At 44.1% G+C, this 20,937-nt stretch overlaps 1 protein-coding gene across 3 annotated transcripts in view; it reads right to left on the minus strand.

Moving 5' to 3' along the window:
* The window catches only part of SCAMP1 (secretory carrier membrane protein 1), a 91,295-nt gene extending 72,021 nt beyond the window's left edge, over nucleotides 1–19,274 (minus strand). The window contains exons 1-2 of one of the 3 annotated variants that reach the window (XM_043515305.1): nucleotides 19,074–19,208; nucleotides 12,951–13,060 (exon numbers count right to left, since the gene is read on the minus strand). Coding sequence is in view for 2 of the 3 variants with exons in the window: in XM_038401302.2 (XP_038257230.1) it covers nucleotides 19,074–19,130 (57 nt within the window). In the remaining variant the exon portion in view is untranslated. Of the gene's footprint in view, nucleotides 1–12,950; nucleotides 13,061–19,073 lie in introns of all 3 variants that reach the window. The other 2 variants (XM_038401302.2, XM_038401303.2) reach the window with 2 other exon arrangements.
* Between the last annotated feature and the right edge of the window lie 1,663 nt (nucleotides 19,275–20,937).

Raw genomic sequence — 20,937 nt, forward strand, 5'->3', positions numbered from 1 at the left:
TTGCCTTCACTGCAGTGTTAGCGCAAGTAATGTACACTTAAATTAATCCTGAGTTAGCTGAGCTTGTGCAAGAGTAATAACACTTTGAAAAACTCAATCTGCACACGTCTGTATCAGCAGCACAGAGTAGCTGAGTCTCACTGCATTACTAGCTCCAGCATCATCAGCGCTATAGTTTAAAGCCTCACGTAACTGGAGCTAGAGACTAGCATGTGCAGGGGAGTCAGGTGAAAGGTAAACACTTGAGCTTACCTTGAGCTAACACTGAATACAAGTCCTTAGACATGTGCTTGGCTCAACTCACCATAAGTAATCCCACTGAGTTCAATACATTCAGTTAAGCATGTGCTAAAGTATTTGCAGGATCAGGGCCCATATTATAATTTAGCAAGATCCAATTGTATTCTGTTCATGTTCTCTTACCACACCCACTACTTAGCAGTATGCCTTTATTGTAAGAGCATTAACTTTCACAATTCTGAATTAACCTTATGCTCCAAATCCACACTGAGCTCTGAACTCGCAGACCTTGTGTGTCTGCTCAGAGCCACAACGAAGTAAACAAGAAACTGGCAGTGCAGAGCTCAGTGAAAGATCCAGGATATAGAGCCCAATCCTGCAGTTGCTGTAGAAGCAAAACCTTTTCATAGCAACAGGAGTATGCAGCTACTGAAAGGAAGTTTTCTATCTCAATAATTATTGCCATTCACTGAAATAATGTCAATATATATTTATTGTAGAGCATGAGGGGTGTGTACTCCACAGGGGGTGATAGGGTTAGTGTGGGCCTGAAGCCAATTAAGCAGCAGCCTGCACCTGGAGGGTGGGCCAGGCTGTATTGACGAGGAAGCCTAGCTTTTGGTGAGGGGAGAAGGGGGAGGAAGAAACACTGGTAGAGGACTATAAACAGAGGAAGTTTAGAGCAGAAAGAGCTTTGCAGTTACTCTCTGGGATTAGAGAATAGGGAGACCAGGAGGAGAGCGCTGCAAGGAAGTTAAACAAGGAATAGGGCACAGGAAACTAGTGAGACGAAAGGTCAAACCCAATGAGGGCAGAAGTGGATTTAAGGTTATACTTGCTGGTTTGGGATTTTGTTGGGGATTCCAGCAGAGGACCTTAAGAGTCTAGACTCTAAAAATATGGTGGACCTAGAGAGGTTAGGGGGGAAAAAGCCTGGAAAAGGCTACAGTAGGAAGGAGTCTAGAGAGGCAACAAAAAGGAGTTGAACAAAGCAGAACTTGGCTCCTAGCTATAGGGTCTCTGGACAGGAACCAGTATAGTGAGAGGGCCCAGGTTCCCCTACCAGCAACTGGTAAAGTAGCATGAGACCCTGAGGAGGGGACAAGGACGGAGAGCCCTGAGAGAAGGGCACTAGGACCACAAGGACCAGATTTAGGGCTAAAGACCTTCTTGTAAGGACACTATGTTATTTTAATTTAGTTACTCCAGGATGACGTGAGACTAAACCATGACCTGGCTAGCATGCTGAGTCTCCGGAAGAGGCATACCACCATGAGACTCAAGTGACCATCGGCAAAGGGTGCTAGACAAGAGAGCACTGCCATGCCACATCCAGCCACAAGGGGGTGTACCAGAAGTAAATCCACTCTTCCACACAGAATTACTCCAGAATTATATGTAAGACTAAAAAAAAATTGAAACTGGCCTGAGTGTTACAGTAGTCTCATAGCCTTTGGAACTTTATAAAATTATCTGAAACATTTCTGAGGTTAATAGACTGTTGATTTATTGGCAACTACAACAGTGTTTATTTCCAATACTGTATAAAGAAACAGGGAAGGAAAAGGCAGGACACTAAAGGTCAAGAGGTTTGAAATTAATTTCAAAAATAACTTTTGGTTTTATTGCCATGATTTATACAAAAAAAATCAATCAATCAAGATATATTCCACAATGACCAAATCCATTCAAGGATATACAAGTTTACTGTATAAAGTTCATTGGAAAAAAAAAACAAATGAAAAAAAATAAGTAATTCAAAATAGTCTGTGATAGTACTAGCACTATACAAGTATACTTCACTTAAATAGTACATTGGATAGATTTTTTCCAGTACAGTTTTCACTGGAAAATGAATCTCCTGAAAAGTTTTGAGAAAGCTGTTTCCTATTACCATTCCTTTAACTAATGCATCCGATGAAGTGAGCTGTAGCTCACGAAAGCTTATGCTCTAATAAATGTGTTAGTCTCTAAGGTGCCACAAGTACTCCTTTTCTTTTTGCGAATACAGACTAACACGGCTGCTACTCTGAAACCTGTCATTCCTTTAACTGTTACCTGTTTTGAGGGTCAAGAAAAAATGAAAGAACAAAACATTTGAGCTTGGATTATAGACTCCTGTTTTAAAGAGGGATATTTTCAATCTGAAAGCTAATCAATTTTTTAAAAAATTCAACAGCATTTTCTGGTATGCCATTTAAGAGTTATTTTAGCAATCCCAAAATTAACACCATTCTGTGCAGTATTGTTTACATGTGCCAAAAATATAATACCACAAAAAGAATATGCTGGAGACTGTACAAACCCTTCATGCCTTTATTTCTTTAAACACACAATCACCATTTAAGCTTGCCATGTACCACCACACACAATCCCACAGCAGCATTTACTGGTCTCTCAGCCACCCAGTTAATTTCTCTTCCCCACACCAGAGACTGTTCTAAAAAGACACTTATTTTAGCAGCAAATACAGAAAAGAAAATGGGGAAAAAAACCACAAAAACCCATGTTTCTAACTCAGGGTTTCATTAATGATCAAAGCTTTGAGCTAACATGAGTTATGAATCAATTTGTCCAAATTATGCTAGACATTTCCAAGAAAGAAAGATCTTAAGACGCTTAACAATTCACACACATACCCTTACGTACCGCAGAATTCTATTAATTTTGAAGTACACCGTATGCTGATCCACAGATGTTAAATATGAAAACTTAAGCACACAGATAGTGCTCTAATTTGGCAATGCAGCTCTCTTGGCACTGCCCATATTGCTTATGGTTCCCTTTCACTCCTGCAACAGATCTGGGGCAGCTATACCTTTCTGGACAGGAGGATTCTGTCTTTTGGGAACACAACACAGGATAACATCCTCCAACATAAGAACAGTCTGCAGAAGTACACATGCATTTACTAGGTCTCACTGATGCAGCCTCTTTAATTTGCCACCCTATCACTCACAACCCATCTGGAATTTAGTTCCCCTATCCCACACTGTCAGAAAACCCCCCTTCTCCATTTCTCCTGCCACCCACCTCTCAGACCTGGGGGGCTCCTACACAGAGGAAAAAGATTGTGTAAACATCTTACCATGTCCAATCGCACCCAAGACTGGGAAGAGCCTATGGGAAAGGAAATCTCAAAGTGAGGGGGGAAGCAACGTTTTATCAGTGTTGGCATACAGGCTATAATTTCAACAGCTTGTATTTCCCCCAACACACACACACTTTCCCTATAGCACCAGCATCAAGAAAAGGAGAGAGAAAGGACAAGAGAAAGGACTAGCACATCACAGACAGCAGCAAAGGATGGAGAGACAAACAATCCTCTCGGCTCATATGACCTTGAAACTTTATCTTTTCAGAATTCATAAAGCTGTGCAATGAGTTTTTATGCTCACAACATTCAAACTGGTATTCATTGGTACTGAAGTATTGGAAGTGTTTACAGTCACAGTTCTGAATCCCGCACCATTAACTGAAGTGTGCAGCATCATGTCACAACAGTAACATGAGCATAATATACACTATATTTACACTGAGTGCCTTAAAAACCTCAAACAAAAGGATAATACACTTATCAACTATGATTAAATTCTTGTACTATGACACCCACATAAGAGAAAACACGCTAATAAATGGCTTACACAAAAATCACATACACACTTTACAATGGCACCTGGACTCAAAGTATGAGTTGCATGCACACCTTACTCAGTGCCTCTGAGTAGATGCATCATTTGGTAGATGTCTCCATTTGGCTTTTCAAAATCATCATACACTGTGCCCAGCACTTGCTCCCATCCATTTGCAAAGCTCTCTCCCTTCTTCTCTCAAAAGCTGTGCAAAACACAGCAAGCAGCTATCATAACAGAAAGATGTTTCTCATCAGCCTCGGGTTCTTCCATCTATTTTTCCATCTTTCAAATGTACATTCTACAGTCATTTCTGCAACTACTCAGTGTATAGATACATAGTTCCTTTCATGTATCAAAGTGTTCAGGTTTTGCCCAGAATGAGTGGTGGAATGACAGAACCATTGATGCAAAAGTTCCACTTGTCATTGCAGAAAGTCCAGACTTTCAGGTGGCATGGCCCTTACTGAATATCCCACACATATACTGCGGAACTTTCCATGGTTATCAACCAGGCCTTGCACTACCATGGAGAAGTACCCTTTTCCATTTATGAACTTCAAGGCCAGGTGCAGGAGGCAAAAAATAGGCACATGGGTCCCATCACTGAGCCAAGTTGGCAAACCCAAATGTGAAAACCTATTAATAATTTCCTGTATATTTCCCAATCTTTTGACCCAGGGAGACAGAACTCTCTAGACCAGTGGTTCTCCAACATTTTTTTTCCCCACGGACCACTTGAATATTGCCGAGAGTCTCATCAGACCACTTAGTGATCTTTCCAAATGTTGTTTGTACTGTTAGTTAACTATTGTAAAGCGCTTTGGATTAAAGAGCTATATATAAAAAAAAAACCTTAACCAACTTTTTTTTGTTCTACAAATAAAAGCACACAACTTATTTTAAATATGAGTAGTCTTACCTTTCTAATGAGATGGATGTGCTTGTTTTTGTGAGCAAAGTTCAAGGAAGTCAGGCATAATGTCTGTCAGCTTTAGCCTTAGGTCAGGTTCAGCGTTCATCCTGCTTCTGTATTTGGACTGGAGGGCAGTAAGTGATGAAAATCCTGTCTCACACAGGTACGTAGTATCAAATGGCATCAGAAAAAACACACTGCTTTGTCTGCAAGTTCTGGGTACTCTTCAGTTTTTTGAATCCAAAACTCTATTATGGAATGTCTTAAATTCTGACCGTAATGTTTTGTTGCGAGAAGGCGCCAACAAGCACTCTTGTGCCTTACTGGACAAGCCAGAAGGCAGCTCACTGATTTCAATTCCAAAAGGATTACGTATCCAGTTGTTTGGTTCAGCTTCTACTGGAAAGTAATCTTTAAACTGTTGCTTAAGAGCAACAAGATGTTCTTCAATGTCTTTTTTTTGGTCAAGAACCAGTTCATTTTCAGACAGAAAACCTTCCAATGTTGGAAATGCGCTGAAATCGTCCTTTTTTACATGACTAGCAAACAAGACAAGTTATCATTGCATTGATTTTGTCTCGCACATGCAATATAGTCACAAATTCCCTGCAGCCCAGCATTCAACTCATTTAGGCATGTGAATATATCCAAGAGGTAAGCCAAACTTGAGAGCCAGGATAAATCTTCTAAACAATTGAAATGGATGATCTATTAGAAATAGCTGTACTTCTGAATGTAGCTCAAACAAATTAAGTACCTTTGCCTCTTGACAATCACCAATCAAGTTGTTCATGAGCACTACCCATTTCATTGCACAGTACACTAAAAATTTGAGAATTCATAGATCTAGCTTTTATTAAATTAACAGTTTTCACAGCAGAGTCCAAAACACCCTTCATTTCCATTGGCATTTTCTTGGCAGGTAGTGCCTCTCAATGAATACTACAGTGCACCCATGTGGCATTAGGTGCCACTTCACAGATACAAGCCATTATCACAGGGTTCTTCCCATCATTGCTCTTGCACCATCAGTACATACTACAATGCAGCGTGGCCAATCAATACAGTGTTCCTTCAAAAATTCATCTAGTAACTGGAAAAGCTGTTCGGCAGTTGTTGTTCTTGGACAATGAACAACAAAACAAAATGTCTTCCAGTACTTTCCCCTCCCACCTCGTACCTGATGTTGCAAATCTTCTTGCATACAACAGCAATATCAGTCGTCTCATCCAATTGCAATGCAGAATACCTACTGTTGTTCATACGTTTCACAAGAATGTCTTTAACATTAGCTGCCATATCTTGAATTCTGCATGACACAGTGTCATTTGAAAGAGGCACACAATCTAACTGCTTTGCCGTCTTCTCTCCACACATTATAAATGCAAATTCTTTAGCTGCAGGCAGAATAAGTTCTTTCCCAATTGTGTGAGGCTTCCCCACTACGGCAATTTTAAGGCTTGCATGATATGAAGCTTCCAGGGCCTTTACATTTACTGTTGCATGAGCATACATTGTTCTTTTCCCTTGTTTCAACTCATTCAGTTTGCACTGGAAAAATTCAGGAGGTTTATCTTTGAAAGCAGCATGATTTGTCATCAAATAGCGCCGGAGGTTTGCAGACTTCAAGCTTTCATTAGCCAGCATTGCGTAGCATAACACACATTGTGGCCTTGGTTCATCTTGTTCACTAGTCCCTATAAAGCCTAAATTAATATAGCCTGAGTGGTATTGTCTTACCGTTTTTAGCGTTTCAGTGTATTTTCATTATCGGTACTCATACTGGTTCCTAGTAAACAGGGGTCTGCACTCAAAATTTCCTTCGCAGATGAATGTTCGCTTGCTGTACTCATGTTTGATTTTGAACTTTTTGCTGATCTCACCATCACTGGTTTGATTATTTTTTGTTTTCTTTTGAAAACATCCCATTTTCAACCACAAATTCATTTCTGGGACTTGACTACTATCCTACTTACTGGACTGACAACTGTTACATTTTTTGAAAAAGCACTAGGTTCTGGTACATCTCTCCACATGACAATGATGACCAATAAATACAATATAGGTAGGTTAGCTGAATTGCATCCAATGAAAAGCATGCATACACATCTGAAAAATGCAACCAATTAAAATTATGTATGTAGTGTAGTAGCGTACCAATTTAAAGAAACACGTTTCACTTCTGGATTAAATGTGATTAAATAACCTACTCCTACCATAGACCACTAAATCTTCAAGGAAAGCTGCTCTCAAAAAATGAAACTTCTGCCAAAACACTAACATGCTACAGGCTTTTGCAGTTCATAAAACTATCCCTCTTCCATGCATATTATCTGCACACACAGCTCAGCTTTAAGATGATAAACAAATCTATGAGTCAACTAGAAATAGTCATGCTCTCATTGTAAATATTAATACAATATTTTCTGATATTGGAAAGGAGAGTAAAAGTCACTCAGACTTATGCAATTTCTCTCAGATCTCCACTCTAAAACTACTATTTCACACACACAGAATAGTAAAAATAAAGTAACAAAGCGAAACAAACAGCAAAACAAAACCACAAAAAAATGACAACACTGAAAATACGAAGGGAAGTAAAGTGGTTGGTTATGGGTAGTTAAAATTAGTGTTTAGGATCCACGCTGTGCAAATGCAACAGAGCCCTGTAGAAACAGGCAAAGTTCTCCTGGTTTCACATTGTGTGCGTCACCAACGCAAACCACCACCCTATACCGGAAACCTACTGATCGCTATACTTACCTACATGCCTCCACCTTTCATCCAGACCACATCGCACAATCCATTGTCTACAGCCAAGCTCTAAGATACAACTGCATTTGCTCAAATCCCTCAGACAGAGACAAACATCTACTAGATGTCTATCAAGAGTTCTTAAAACTACAATACCCGCCTGCTAAAGTGAAGAAACACATCGACAGAGCCAGAAGAGTACCCAGAAGTCATCTATTACAGGACAGGCCCAACAAAGAAAGTAACAGAACGCCACTAACCATCACCTTCAGCCCCCAACTAAAACCTCTCCAGCGAATCAAGGAACTGCAACCTATCCTGAAGGACACTCTCTCACAGACCCTGGGAGACAGGCCAGTCCTTGCTTACAGACAGCCCCCCAACCTGAAGCAAATACTCACCAGCAACTAGATACCACACAACAAAAACACTAACCCAGGAACTTATCCCTGCAACAAACCCCGTTGCCATGTGTGTCCACATATCTATTCAAGGAACACCATCAGAGGACCTAACCACATCAGCCACACCATCAGGGGCTCGTTCACGTGCACATCTACCAACAGAAGTTACTAGATCGCAGGCCCTGGTTCTCATGGGAGACTTCAATCACCCTGATATCTGCTGGGAGAGCAATACAGTGGTGCACAGCCAATCCAAGAAGTTTTTGGAAAGTGTAGGGGACAATTTCCTGGAGCAAGTGCTGGAGGAACCAAGTAGGGGCAGAGCTCTTCTTGACCTGCTGCTCACAAACCGGGAAGAATTAGTAGGGAATTAGAAGCAAAAGTGGATGGGAACGTGGGAGGCAGTGACCATGAGATGGCTGAGTTCAGGATCCTGTCACAAGGAAGAAAGGAGAGCAGCAGAATATGGACCCTGGACTTCAGAAAAGCAGACTTTGACTCCCTCAGGAAACTGATGGGCAGGATCCCCTGGGAGAACAACATGAGGGGGAAAGGAGTCCAGGAGAGCTGGCTGTATTTTAAAGAATCCTTATTGAGGTTACAGGACCAAACCATCCCAATGTGTAGAAAGAATAGTGAACATGGAAGGTGACCAGCTTGGCTTAACAGTGAAATCCTTGCTGATCTTAAACACAAAAAAGAAGCTGACAAGAAGTGGGAGCTTGGACAAATGACCAGGGAAGAGTATAAAAATATGGCTCAGGCATGCAGGAGTGAAATCAGGAAGGCCAAATCACACCTGGAGGTGCAGCTAGCAAGAGGTGTTAAGAGTAACAAGAAGGGTTTCTTCAGGTATGTTAGCAACAAGAAGAAAGTCAAGGAAAGTGTAAGCCTCTTACTGAATGAGGGAGGCAACCTAGTGACGGGGATGTGGAAAAAACTAATGTAGTCAATGCTTTTTTTGCCTCGGTCTTCACGAACAAGGTCAGCTCCCTATCTACTGCACTGGGCAGCACAGCATGGGGAGGAGGTGACCAGCCTTCTGTGGAGAAAGAAGTGGTTCGGGACTATTTAGAAAAGCTGGACAAGAACAAGTCAATGGGGCCAGATGCGCTGCATCCAAGAGTGCTAAAGGAGTTGGCGGATGTGATTGCAGAGACATTGGCCATTATCTCTGAAAACTCATGGCGATCAGGGGAGGTCCAAGACAACTGGAAAAAGGCTAATGTAGTGCCATCTTTAAAAAAGGGGAAAAGGAGGATCTGGGGAACTACAAGCCAGTAAGCCTCACCTCAGTCCCTAGAAAAATCATAGAGCATGTCCTCAAGGAATCAATTCTGAAGCACTTAGAGGAGAGGAAAGTGATCAGGAACAGTCAGTATGGATTCACCAAGGGCAAGTCATGCCTGACTAATCTAATTGCCTTCTATGATGAGATAACTGGCTCTGTGGATGAGGAGAAAGCAGAGGACCGGTTATATCTTGACTTTAGCAAAGCTTTTAATACCATCTCCCACAGTATTCTTGCCAGCAAGTATGGGCTGGATGAATGGACTATAAGGTGGACAGAAAGCTGGCTAGATTGTCAGGCTCAGTGGGTAATGATCAATGGCTCCATGTCTAACTGGCAGCTGGTATCAAGTGGAGTGCCCCAAGGGTCGGTCCTCGGATCGGTTTTGTTCAATATCTTCATAAATGATCTGGAGGATGGTGTGGATTGCACCCTCAGCAAGTTTGCAGATGACACTAAACTGGAAGGAGAGGTAGATACGCTGGAAGGTAGGGATAGGCTACAGAGGGACCTAGACAAATTAGAGGATTGGGCCAAAAGAAATATGATGAGGTTCAACAAGGACAAGTGCAGAGTCCTGCACTTAGGACGGAAGAATCCCATGCACCGCTACAGACTAGGGACCGAACGGCTAGGCAGCAGTTCTGCAGAAAAGGACCTAGGGGTTACAGTGGACGAGAATATGAGTGGATATGAGTCAACAATGTGCCCTTGTTGCCAAGAAGGCCAATGGCATTTTGGGATGTATAAGTAGGGGCATTGCCAGCAGACAGAGACGTGATCGTTCCCCTCTATTCGACATTGGTGAGGCCTCATCTGGAGTACTGTATCCAGTTTTGGGCCCCACACAACAAGAAAGATGTGGAAAAATTGGAAAGCGTCCAGCGGAGGGCAACAAAAATTATTAGGGGACTGGAACACATGTCTTATGAGAAGAGGCTGAGGGAACTGGGATTGTTTAGTCTATAGAAGAAAAGAATGAGGGAGGATTTGATAGCTGCTTTCAACTACCTGAAAGGGGGTTCCAAAGAGGATGGATCTACACTGTTCTTAGTGGTAGCAGATGATAGAAAAAGGAGTATTGGTCTCCAGTTGCAGTGGGGGAGGTTTAAGTTGGATATTAGGAAAAACTTTTTCACCAGGAGGGTGGTGAAGCACTGGAATGCGTTACCTAGTGAAGTGGTGGAATCTCCTTCCTTTGAGGTTTTTAAGGTCAGGCTTGACAAAGCCCTGGCTGGGATGATTTAGTTGGGGATTGGTCCTGCTTTGAGCAGGAGGTTGGACTAGATGACCTCCTGACGTCCCTTCCAACCCTGATGTTCTATGATTCTATGTGATATGTGCCAGCAATGCCCCTCTGCCATGTACACTGGCCAAACCGGACAGCCTCTACACAAAAGAATAAATGGACACAAATGAAATGTCAAGATTATAATATTCAAAAACCAGTCGGAGAACATTTCAATCTCTCTGGAGAAACTGCAGAACTGGAATTAATTTGCAAACTGGAGACCATCAAATTAGGCCTGAATAAAGACTGGGAGTGGTTGGATCACTACAAAAACTAAAAACTAATTTCCCCAAGCTAATTTCCCCCTACTGTTACCCACACCTTCTTGTCAACTGTTTGAAATGGGTCACCCTGATTACCACTACAAAAGTGATTTTTCCTCCTGTTGATAATAGCCCACTTCCAGTTTAATTGAATTGTCTCGTTAGAACTGATCCCCCACTTGGTAAGGCAACTCCCATCTTTTCATGTACTGTGTGTGTGTATATATATAGATCTCTGCCTACTGTATTTTCCACTCCATGCATCTGATGAAGTGGGTTTTAGCCCATGAAAACTTATGCCCCCAAAAATGTGTTAGTCTAAGGTGCCACAAGTACTCCTCATTGTTTTTGCTGATACAAACCAATACGGCTACCACTCTGAAACCAGTGGACTCGTTGAGTTTTTATAAGCCCTGGATCACATTAACACATGGCTTGGAGTTTGCAGACAGAACCCTGCTTCAAAGAGCTTGCAAATAAGGTCTTTATCCTACAAAACACCTAGCAGCATTCAGACCAAACCTAGTGCTGCTTGCCACTTAAGAGTCAATGGGAGTACTCTGAAGAGCCAGAACTATACCAGATAAAGATCTGGCCTTCCATACCTCTCCCCACACATAATGGAAATCACTTGTCTGGACAAGTAATTTCCATTAAGTTTTAGCAGTAGTTTGGGGAGAGCAGTCTCTCTCACTCAGCAGCAGCTAGCCAACTGGGCTGGGGGGGGGGGGGGGGCGTGTTTCTCCCCCACCATGGCAGCCACCGAGCTGGGGCTGGGAAGGAGGGCTGTCTCTCCCTGGCAGCCACAGCTCTGGAGCTGGGAAAAATTGCCTCTTTCTCTGGCCACCGCAGCCCTGCAGGTCCCAAATTTCCCCCCACCTCCTCTTCTCAACCCACTGTCCCCCCCAACTATCTCCTATTTCCCCCACCTCACCCTACTGCTTCCTTCCACCGATTCCCTCCAAGGCCACCAATTCCATCCAATAGAAATACCCCCTATTCCATCCAAGGCCAGCATGTTACACACCTTACATGTGTGTCTTCTCCAGGATCCAGGCACCTACGCCTTCACAGCTCCACTAATTAGGTGGGCGGCCGCCCAGGCGCACACCTTAGAGGGAACTATCCGCAGACCACCTGAACGGAGCTTGTGTCCACAGACCACAGTTTGAGAACCTCTGCTCTAGACAGCAGCGCACACCTTCATGACAACAGTCCTAACTGTACAACTACCAACTCTGATGGGTTAGCAAATGACCAGTAGCAATCGGGGGGGTGGGGCAAGCTCTCACATGGCTATGGCCACATGCTTCTCAATATTGAGGGCAACTTTCATATAGGTGTTCCACTGCACCGGCTTGAGCTCTGCACAGATTTCTAGGAAAGTGGATTTTCACATTCTGAAATTCTGCAGCCACTGTTTATCACCCCAGATTAACAACACTATTTTATTCCACCAGTCAGCAGAGCCCAAAAGCACTGTTCCACAAAAAATGTAGCGGAACTCTCCGCTTAATTTCAAACTTCCTTTTTACAGGTGGCCTTAGTGCCCTGGTTTTGAAATCATAGCATGAATATAGATGTGCTGTTTACATTCATCACTATGAGGAATGAGAGATCGCAAGCATTTCTCCTCCATGCAGCCTGACAGTGGTTTGAACATGGCGCACCTAACCAAGCAGTCTCCCGCTCATTAGTTTGTGGTTACACTTAAAAAAAAACTCCCCCCCCCCACCCACCTTGATGTGAAAGAGACATACAAAACACTTGAAAGAGGCTCCATTGTTAAATTTATTGTACATAAACTTATCAAATGTATATAATAAAACTGTGGGGGGGGGAAGGAATTCTGTTATCACTTTATAACTTTTTGGCATTACTACTACTAACAACTAGCTCTTATATAGCATTTTTCAACCATAGATCTCAAAGCATCTTACCAATAGTAGGTAAAATAGTAGATAAAATACTTCAGAATACTATTGTGATTTAAGCTGTCAGCGTTGTGGGATTGTATGTAACTTCTTTTACAAGATATGCAAATGCACCTACTTGGGGTATGCAGGAACTCAGCCTTTTGAAGCTTCACTCTGAGAAGGAAATGCATTACCTATTCACAGTCTCATCAAAGACCAAAACTGGATAAAGGAGGGACTCACCTCTTCACGACTTTATGTGCTTGTTCTGAGCTGAAGCTGTGACAAACTTGTGACCACAGGGAAAATTCTTCTGTGGGGTTCAAAGGACTAATCACCAACCAGAGCCCTTGCTGGCGTGAGGGAGTGATCTCTGCTAAGCTTACTAGGATAACTGTAGGTTCTTTTATTATTTTTAATATGTTTTTCTTGTAACGCGTATACCTGAAGAGTAACTGTACTTGATTAGGAGTACTTGTGGCACCTTAGAGACTAACAAATTTATTAGAGCATAAGCTTTCGTGAGCTACAGCTCACTTCATCGGATGCATTTGGTGGAAAAAACAGAGGAGAGATTTATATACACACACACACAGAGAACATGAAACAATGGGTTTATCATACACACTGTAAGGAGAGTGATCACTTAAAATAAGCCATCACCAACAGCAGGGGGGGGAAGGAGGAAAACCTTTCATGGTGACAAGCAGGTAGGCTAATTCCAGCAGTTAACAAGAATATCAGAGGAACAGTGGGGGGTGGGGTGGGAGGGAGAAATACCATGGGGAGGGTACCCGCATGGCCCCACAGTATGCCAACATTTTTATGGCTGACGTAGAACAACGCTTCCTCGGCTCTCGTCCCCTAATGCCCCTACTCTACTTGCCCTACATTGATGACATCTTTATCATCTGGACCCATGGAAAAGAAGCTCTTGAGGAATTCCACCATGATTTCAACAATTTCCATCCCACCATCAACCTCAGCCTGGACCAGTCCACACAAGATATCCACTTCCTGGACACTACGGTGCTAATAAGCGATGGTCACATAACCACCACCCTATATCGGAAACCTACTGACCGCTATTCCTACCTACATGCCTCTAGCTTTCATCCAGATCATACCACTCGATCCATTGTCTACAGCCAAGCGCTACGATATAACCGCATTTGCTCCAACCCCTCAGACAGAGACAAACACCTACATGATCTCTATCATGCATTCCTACAACTACAATACCCACCTGCTGAAGTGAAGAAACAGATTGACAGAGCCAGAAGAGTACCCAGAAGTCACCTACTACAGGACAGGCCCAACAAAGAAAACAACAGAACGCCACTAGCCATCACCTTCAGCCCCCAACTAAAACCTCTCCAACGCATCATCAAGGATCTAGAACCTATCCTGAAGGACGAGCCATCGCTCTCTCAGATCTTGGGAGACAGACCAGTCCTTGCTTACAGACAGCCCCCCAATCTGAAGCAAATACTCACCAGCAACCACACACCACACAACAGAACCACTAACCCAGGAACCTATCCTTGCAACAAAGCCCGTTGCCAACTCTGTCCACATATCTATTCAGGGGATACCATCATAGGGCCTAATCACATCAGCCACACTATCAGAGGCTCGTTCACCTGCGCATCTACCAATGTGATATATGCCATCATGTGCCAGCAATGCCCCTCTGCCATGTACATTGGCCAAACTGGACAGTCTCTACGTAAAAGAATGAATGGACACAAATCAGACATCAAGAATTATAACATTCAAAAACCAGTTGGAGAACACTTCAATCTCTCTGGTCACTCGATCACAGACCCAAGAGTGGCTATACTTCAACAAAAAAGCTTCAAAAACAGACTCCAACGAGAGACTGCTGAATTGGAATTAATTTGCAAACTGGATACAATTAACTTAGGCTTGAATAGAGACTGGGAATGGATGAGTCATTACACAAAGTAAAACTATTTCCCCATGGTATTTCTCCCTCCCACCCCACCCCCCACTGTTCCTCTGATATTCTTGTTAACTGCTGGAATTAGCCTACCTGCTTGTCACCATGAAAGGTTTTCCTCCTTCCCCCCCCCGCTGTTGGTGATGGCTTATTTTAAGTGATCACTCTCCTTACAGAGTGTATGATAAACCCATTGTTTCATGTTCTCTGTGTGTGTGTATATAAATCTCTCCTCTGTTTTTTCCACCAAATGCATCCGATGAAGTGAGCTGTAACTCACGAAAGCTTATGCTCTAATAAATTTGTTAGTCTCTAAGGTGCCACAAGTACTCCTTTTCTTTTTGCGAATACAGACTAACACGGCTGCTACTCTGAAACCTGTGATTATGCAAGGCACTGAATTTAGCCGTATAGAGTGGAAATCTGTCAACTTCATGAAAAAACTCGCACAGATACAGACAGACATCATCTTCCTCTCCAAATGCAAACAGATGGACATCATACCGAAAGGACTGAAGGTAAAAAATCCATTACAATCTACATACCACACAGACTATGCTGACAGCTTGTGCCACACACTCTCAAGGAAACTGCGCAACCACCTGATCAACATCCTCTACAGCAAACAGGGAAAGATTAAGAATGAGCTCTCAAAACTGGATACTCTCATAAAGAACCAACCTTCCACACAAACTTCCTCGTGGCTGGACTTTACAAAAACTAGACAAGCCATTTACAAAACACACTTTGATTCTCTACAAAAGAAAAAGGACACTAAGCTATCTAAACTACTATATGCCACAAGGGGCCACAACAATGGTTCCCGTAACCCACCCAGCAATATTGTTAATCTATCCAACTATACTCTTAGCCCAGCGGAAGAATCTGTCCTATCTCGGGGCCTCTCCTTTTGCCCCTCCACCCCCACGAACATGATACAGTTCTGTGGTGACCTAGAATCCTATTTTCGACGTCTCAGACTCAAGGAATATTTCCAACACACCTCTGACCAACATATTAACCCACAGAGACCTTCCTGCCAACACTACAAAAAGAAGGATTCTGGGTGGACTCCTCCTGAAGGTCGAAACAGCAGCCTGGATTTCTACATAGACTGCTTCCGCCGACGTGCACGAGCTGAAATTGTGGAAAAGCAGCATCGCTTACCCCATAACCTCAGCCATGCAGAACACAGTGCCATCCACAGCCTCAGAAACAACTCTGACATCATAATCAAAAAGGCTGACAAAGGAGGTGCTGTCGTCATCATGAATAGGTCGGAGTATGAACAAGAGGCTACTAGGCAGCTCTCCAACACCACTTTCTACAAGCCATTACCCTCTGATCCCACTGAGAGTTACCAAAAGAAACTACAGCATTTGCTCAAGAAACTCCCTGAAAAAGCACAAGAACAAATCCGCACAGACACACCTCTGGAGCCCCGACCTGGGGTATTCTATCTGCTACCCAAGATCCATAAACCTGGAAATCCTGGACGCCCCATCATCTCAGGCATTGGCACCCTGACAGCAGGATTGTCTGGCTATGTAGACTCCCTCCTCAGGCCCTTCGTTACCAGCACTCCCAGCTATCTTCGAGACACCACCGATTTCCTGAGGAAACTACCGTCCATTGGTGATCTTCCTAAAAACACCATCCTAGCCACTATGGATGTAGAAGCCCTCTACACCAACATTCCACACAAAGATGGACTACAAGCCGTCAGGAACAGTATCCCCGATACTGTCACGGTTAACCTGGTGGCAGAACTTTGTGACTTTGTCCTGACCCATAACTATTTCACATTTGGTGACAATGTATACCTTCAAATCAGCGGCACTGCGATGGGTACCCGCATGGCCCCACAGTATGCCAACATTTTATGGCTGACTTAGAACAACGCTTCCTCAGCTCTCGTCCCCTAATGCCCCTACTCTACTTGCGCTACATTGATGACATCTTCATCATCTGGACCCATGGAAAAGAAGCTCTTGAGGAATTCCACCATGATTTCAACAATTTCCATCCCACCATCAACCTCAGCCTGGACCAGTCCACACAAGAGATCCACTTCCTGGACACTACGGTGCTAATAAGCGATGGTCACATAAACACCACCCTATATCGGAAACCTACTGACCGCTATTCCTACCTACATGCCTCTAGCTTTCATCCAGATCGTACCACTCGATCCATTGTCTACAGCCAAGCTCTACGATATAACCGCATTTGCTCCAACCCCTCAGACAGAGACAAACACCTACAAGATCTCTATCATGCATTCCTACAACTACAATACCCACCTGCTGAAGTGAAGAAACAGATTGACAGAGCCAGAAGAGTACCCAGAAGTCACCTACTACAGGACAGGCCCAACAAAGAAAACAACAGAACGCCACTAGCCATCACCTTCAGCCCCCAACTAAAACCTCTCCAACGCATCATCAAGGATCTAGAACCTATCCTGAAGGACGAGCCATCGCTCTCTCAGATCTTGGGAGACAGACCAGTCCTTGCTTACAGACAGCCCCCCAATCTGAAGCAAATACTCACCAGCAACCACACACCACACAACAGAACCACTAACCCAGGAACCTATCCTTGCAACAAAGCCCGTTGCCAACTCTGTCCACATATCTATTCAGGGGATACCATCATAGGGCCTAATCACATCAGCCACACTATCAGAGGCTCGTTCACCTGCGCATCTACCAATGTGATATATGCCATCATGTGCCAGCAATGCCCCTCTGCCATGTACATTGGCCAAACTGGACAGTCTCTACGTAAAAGAATGAATGGACACAAATCAGACGTCAAGAATTATAACATTCAAAAACCAGTTGGAGAACACTTCAATCTCTCTGGTCACTCGATCACAGACCTAAGAGTGGCTATACTTCAACAAAAAAAGCTTCAAAAACAGACTCCAACGAGAGACTGCTGAATTGGAATTAATTTGCAAACTGGATACAATTAACTTAGGCTTGAATAGAGACTGGGAATGGATGAGTCATTACACAAAGTAAAACTATTTTCCCATGGTATTTCTCCCTCCCACCCCACCCCCCACTGTTCCTCTGATATTCTTGTTAACTGCTGGAATTAGCCTACCTGCTTGTCACCATGAAAGGTTTTCCTCCTTCCCCACCCTGCTGTTGGTGATGGCTTATTTAAAGTGATCACTCTCCTTACAGTGTGTATGATAAACCCATTGTTTCATGTTCTCTCTCTCTCTCTGTGTGTGTGTGTGTGTGTGTGTGTGTGTGTAAATCTCTCCTCTGTTTTTTCCACCAAATGCATCCGATGAAGTGAGCTGTAGCTCACGAAAGCTTATGCTCTAATAAATTTGTTAGTCTCTAAGGTGCCACAAGTACTCCTTTTCTTTTTGCGAATACAGACTAACACGGCTGCTACTCTGAAACCTGTACTTGATTAGAAAGAGCTGAGGATAACTTAACTGTGACAACAACACCGTTTGCTATCTTTGAACAGAAAAGCAAAGCAGGGGAAGACAGGAAAACTAAAAGGAAGAATTTAGTGCCTTGTTTAATTTTTGAACTTTAACTCCAGTCCAAGAAAACCATGATCTGCACTTATTGCACCAGTTAGAAATCCTTGCATTATAACAAAACACCAGTGGAGACCAGAAAAATGGAATCTTTGCTAACAGACGGCGGTGAAGACTGAATATGAAGGAACCAACTTTAAAAGTAAAAAACAAACAAACATGTATTTCCTTTGATGTGGAAGTTTTTATGGGTGGTGACTGTGAAATGAACCTTTTTAGAAGACTCACATCAATTCTAGGATTTGTTTTAGATCGTCATGTTGCCTTTGCCTTTTTGTTATTACACATCAGCCCGATCGTCTAGCACTTATTGCTTGGAAGGGGTGCTATCACTTGTGCACACAGACCCGCTGCATCTACTGCTTGGTCCTTATGGGACAAGCCTGCAGAGTTACTTACTACAACGATCATCAGCCCTTCTCCGGGACGCAGCTACAGCCTCCTCCAGCGGTCTCCATAGCCCCCTCCCAATAGCCGCAGCCGGGCGAAGGGAGACGCTACAGTGTAACCGGGCAAAGCAACTCTCAGGTGTCCAGGCCCCTTCCCAACCTGGAGAAGGGGAGTGGCAGGGAGGCAGGGCCTGCGGGCGCCTCATAGCGCGGGGGTATTGGGCAGGCCTGGAGGTGCGGACCTGAAGGCGTCTCTGCCCTGTTTTCCTGGGCACAAAGGAAGACTCCCGGGGCCTGCCGCGGACGGGCAGGCAGGCAGGCAGCCCCCACCAGGTGCATTCACCCCCAGCGACTAGAAGACGCCCCGTCCGGAAGCTAGGAGGGGAAGGAATCTTCCGCTCCGGGAGTCGCCCGAAGCCCCCGGGGGCCGGCCTCGCCCTCACCTTGAAGGGGTTGTTGAGGTCCGGGTCCGCGAAGGGGTTACTGTCGAAGTCCGACATGGCGAGAGCGGGTGCTGTGATCACCGGGCGGCGGCGGCGGCTCCACTCCAGCGCCCCACAAGCTACCCCTGAACCGATGTCACAAGCAGATCCGGTCTTGATCCCGCCCCCTGCCCGAGCAGCCAGCCAGCGAGATCCAAAATGGCCGCTCCGGAAGTGAGGTGTTAGGCGAGGCAATACCATCTTTGCGCCAGGGAAAGGGCCACTACACGTTTGGGGGCGGGGAGGAACGGTCTCGTCTCATGGAACCCAGCCCAGGATAATCCTGTCCCCTCTCAAAATGCCCCTCTTGAAACCTCGCCGCCACCCCGTTGGAAGGGGTCTCTGACCCTGCTGCCTGAACCACGAGGGGCTGGCTTCCGCTTCTCATCCGCCTTGGATGGGGGGGGGCTTGGCCTGTCCCACTGCCAGCACAAAAACGGGGGGGAAGAAGAAGGAAATGAGTCAGATTCTCACTAATTGCCTGGTTTAAGAGTCATGGGATTTCTTTCTCTCTCACACACACACTCTCTCTCTCTCTCTGTCCTGTTGGCCTTTTGTGCTGTAGAGTCCACTTAGGTCACGTTTTCAGGCTTTTCTCTGGAAGTCAGAGCTAGACCTTTGCTTTGTTACTGAAGGAGAAGGCTGAGCTGCTGTGTTAAGTACATCCGATGAAGTGAGCTGTAGCTCACGAAAGCTTATGCTCTAATAAATTTGTTAGTCTCTAAGGTGCCACAAGTACTGCTTTTCTTTTTGCGAATACAGACTAACATGGCTGCTACTCTGAAAATACATCCTAGGCTGTTTCAGGAGTGGGAGCTTTCAGAAAAACACCAAATAGCACACAACTGGCCCTGAAATCACACAAGTTGGCAGCACTGCATAAGGGTCTTCCCCAGAACATTTTCCACCCTGCAAATAGAGGAAGAGGAAGAGAGGGAGTCTCTCTGCCCATCTCCAACAGATTCTCACTTTTAACCCCCTCCCCCAAAAGTAACTAAGTAATTAATTACCGAGTCTTGAGGAATTAAAAGATTAATCTTTAATTAAAGACAATGTCATGATGAAACCTCCTGGAATTCATCCAACCAAAGCTGGCAACCCTACAATAGGGTAAGAGTAGCAGATCTGGTCCAAAGAGTAAAATAAGCTGTTAGTTATCTGAACAGGAGTTCTTCAAAATAGGTTGTCCTTATGCACACACTCATGTGCCCCAAACTTTTCAGACAGCAGTAGCCACGTGGCCTGCCTGCACCCTGATACTCCTCATCAGAAAGGACATAGAGGTAGGGCACACTGCTGCCATCAGTTTCCTCTGAATTGTGGAGTCCAAGGTTGAGGGTTGGTAAGACATCTGGTAGAATATGCATATTGACGCCACCTCTCAAAGAATTCCAATTACCATATATGTAAATAACATCTGTCCAAGTCTTAGGCTATCTTCTAGATTCCCACATCCCACTGACATGCTTAGGGTAGGCTCAGATGAATACCTCTCCCCCTTTTTCCTGAGTTCTACTTTTATGCTATCCACTCCAGGGGCTTTTCAACGTCTGCAACCCTTCAGACTTCTTCGACCATGCAAGGAGATTCATCAGGATAAGTCGAGCTTCTTGCATAGATGTCCTTTGCCTCTTTCACTTCCAACTCTCAATTTGTTTTGTTCATTTTATACAGGCCCTGATGGTTCCTATTTATAAAAAGGGGAACCTTGCTGTTTGTGGAAGTTAACTCACAATTTTACTGTCACTTCATAGCAAAATACTACTATGAATCATCCTGAAGAGAATTGAGCCCAAGGTAGAAGAACTTTCTGGCTGACAAATAA

Source organism: Dermochelys coriacea, chromosome 5 (genome assembly GCF_009764565.3).
Source record: "Dermochelys coriacea isolate rDerCor1 chromosome 5, rDerCor1.pri.v4, whole genome shotgun sequence".
NCBI classification, from domain to species: domain Eukaryota; kingdom Metazoa; phylum Chordata; order Testudines; family Dermochelyidae; genus Dermochelys; species Dermochelys coriacea.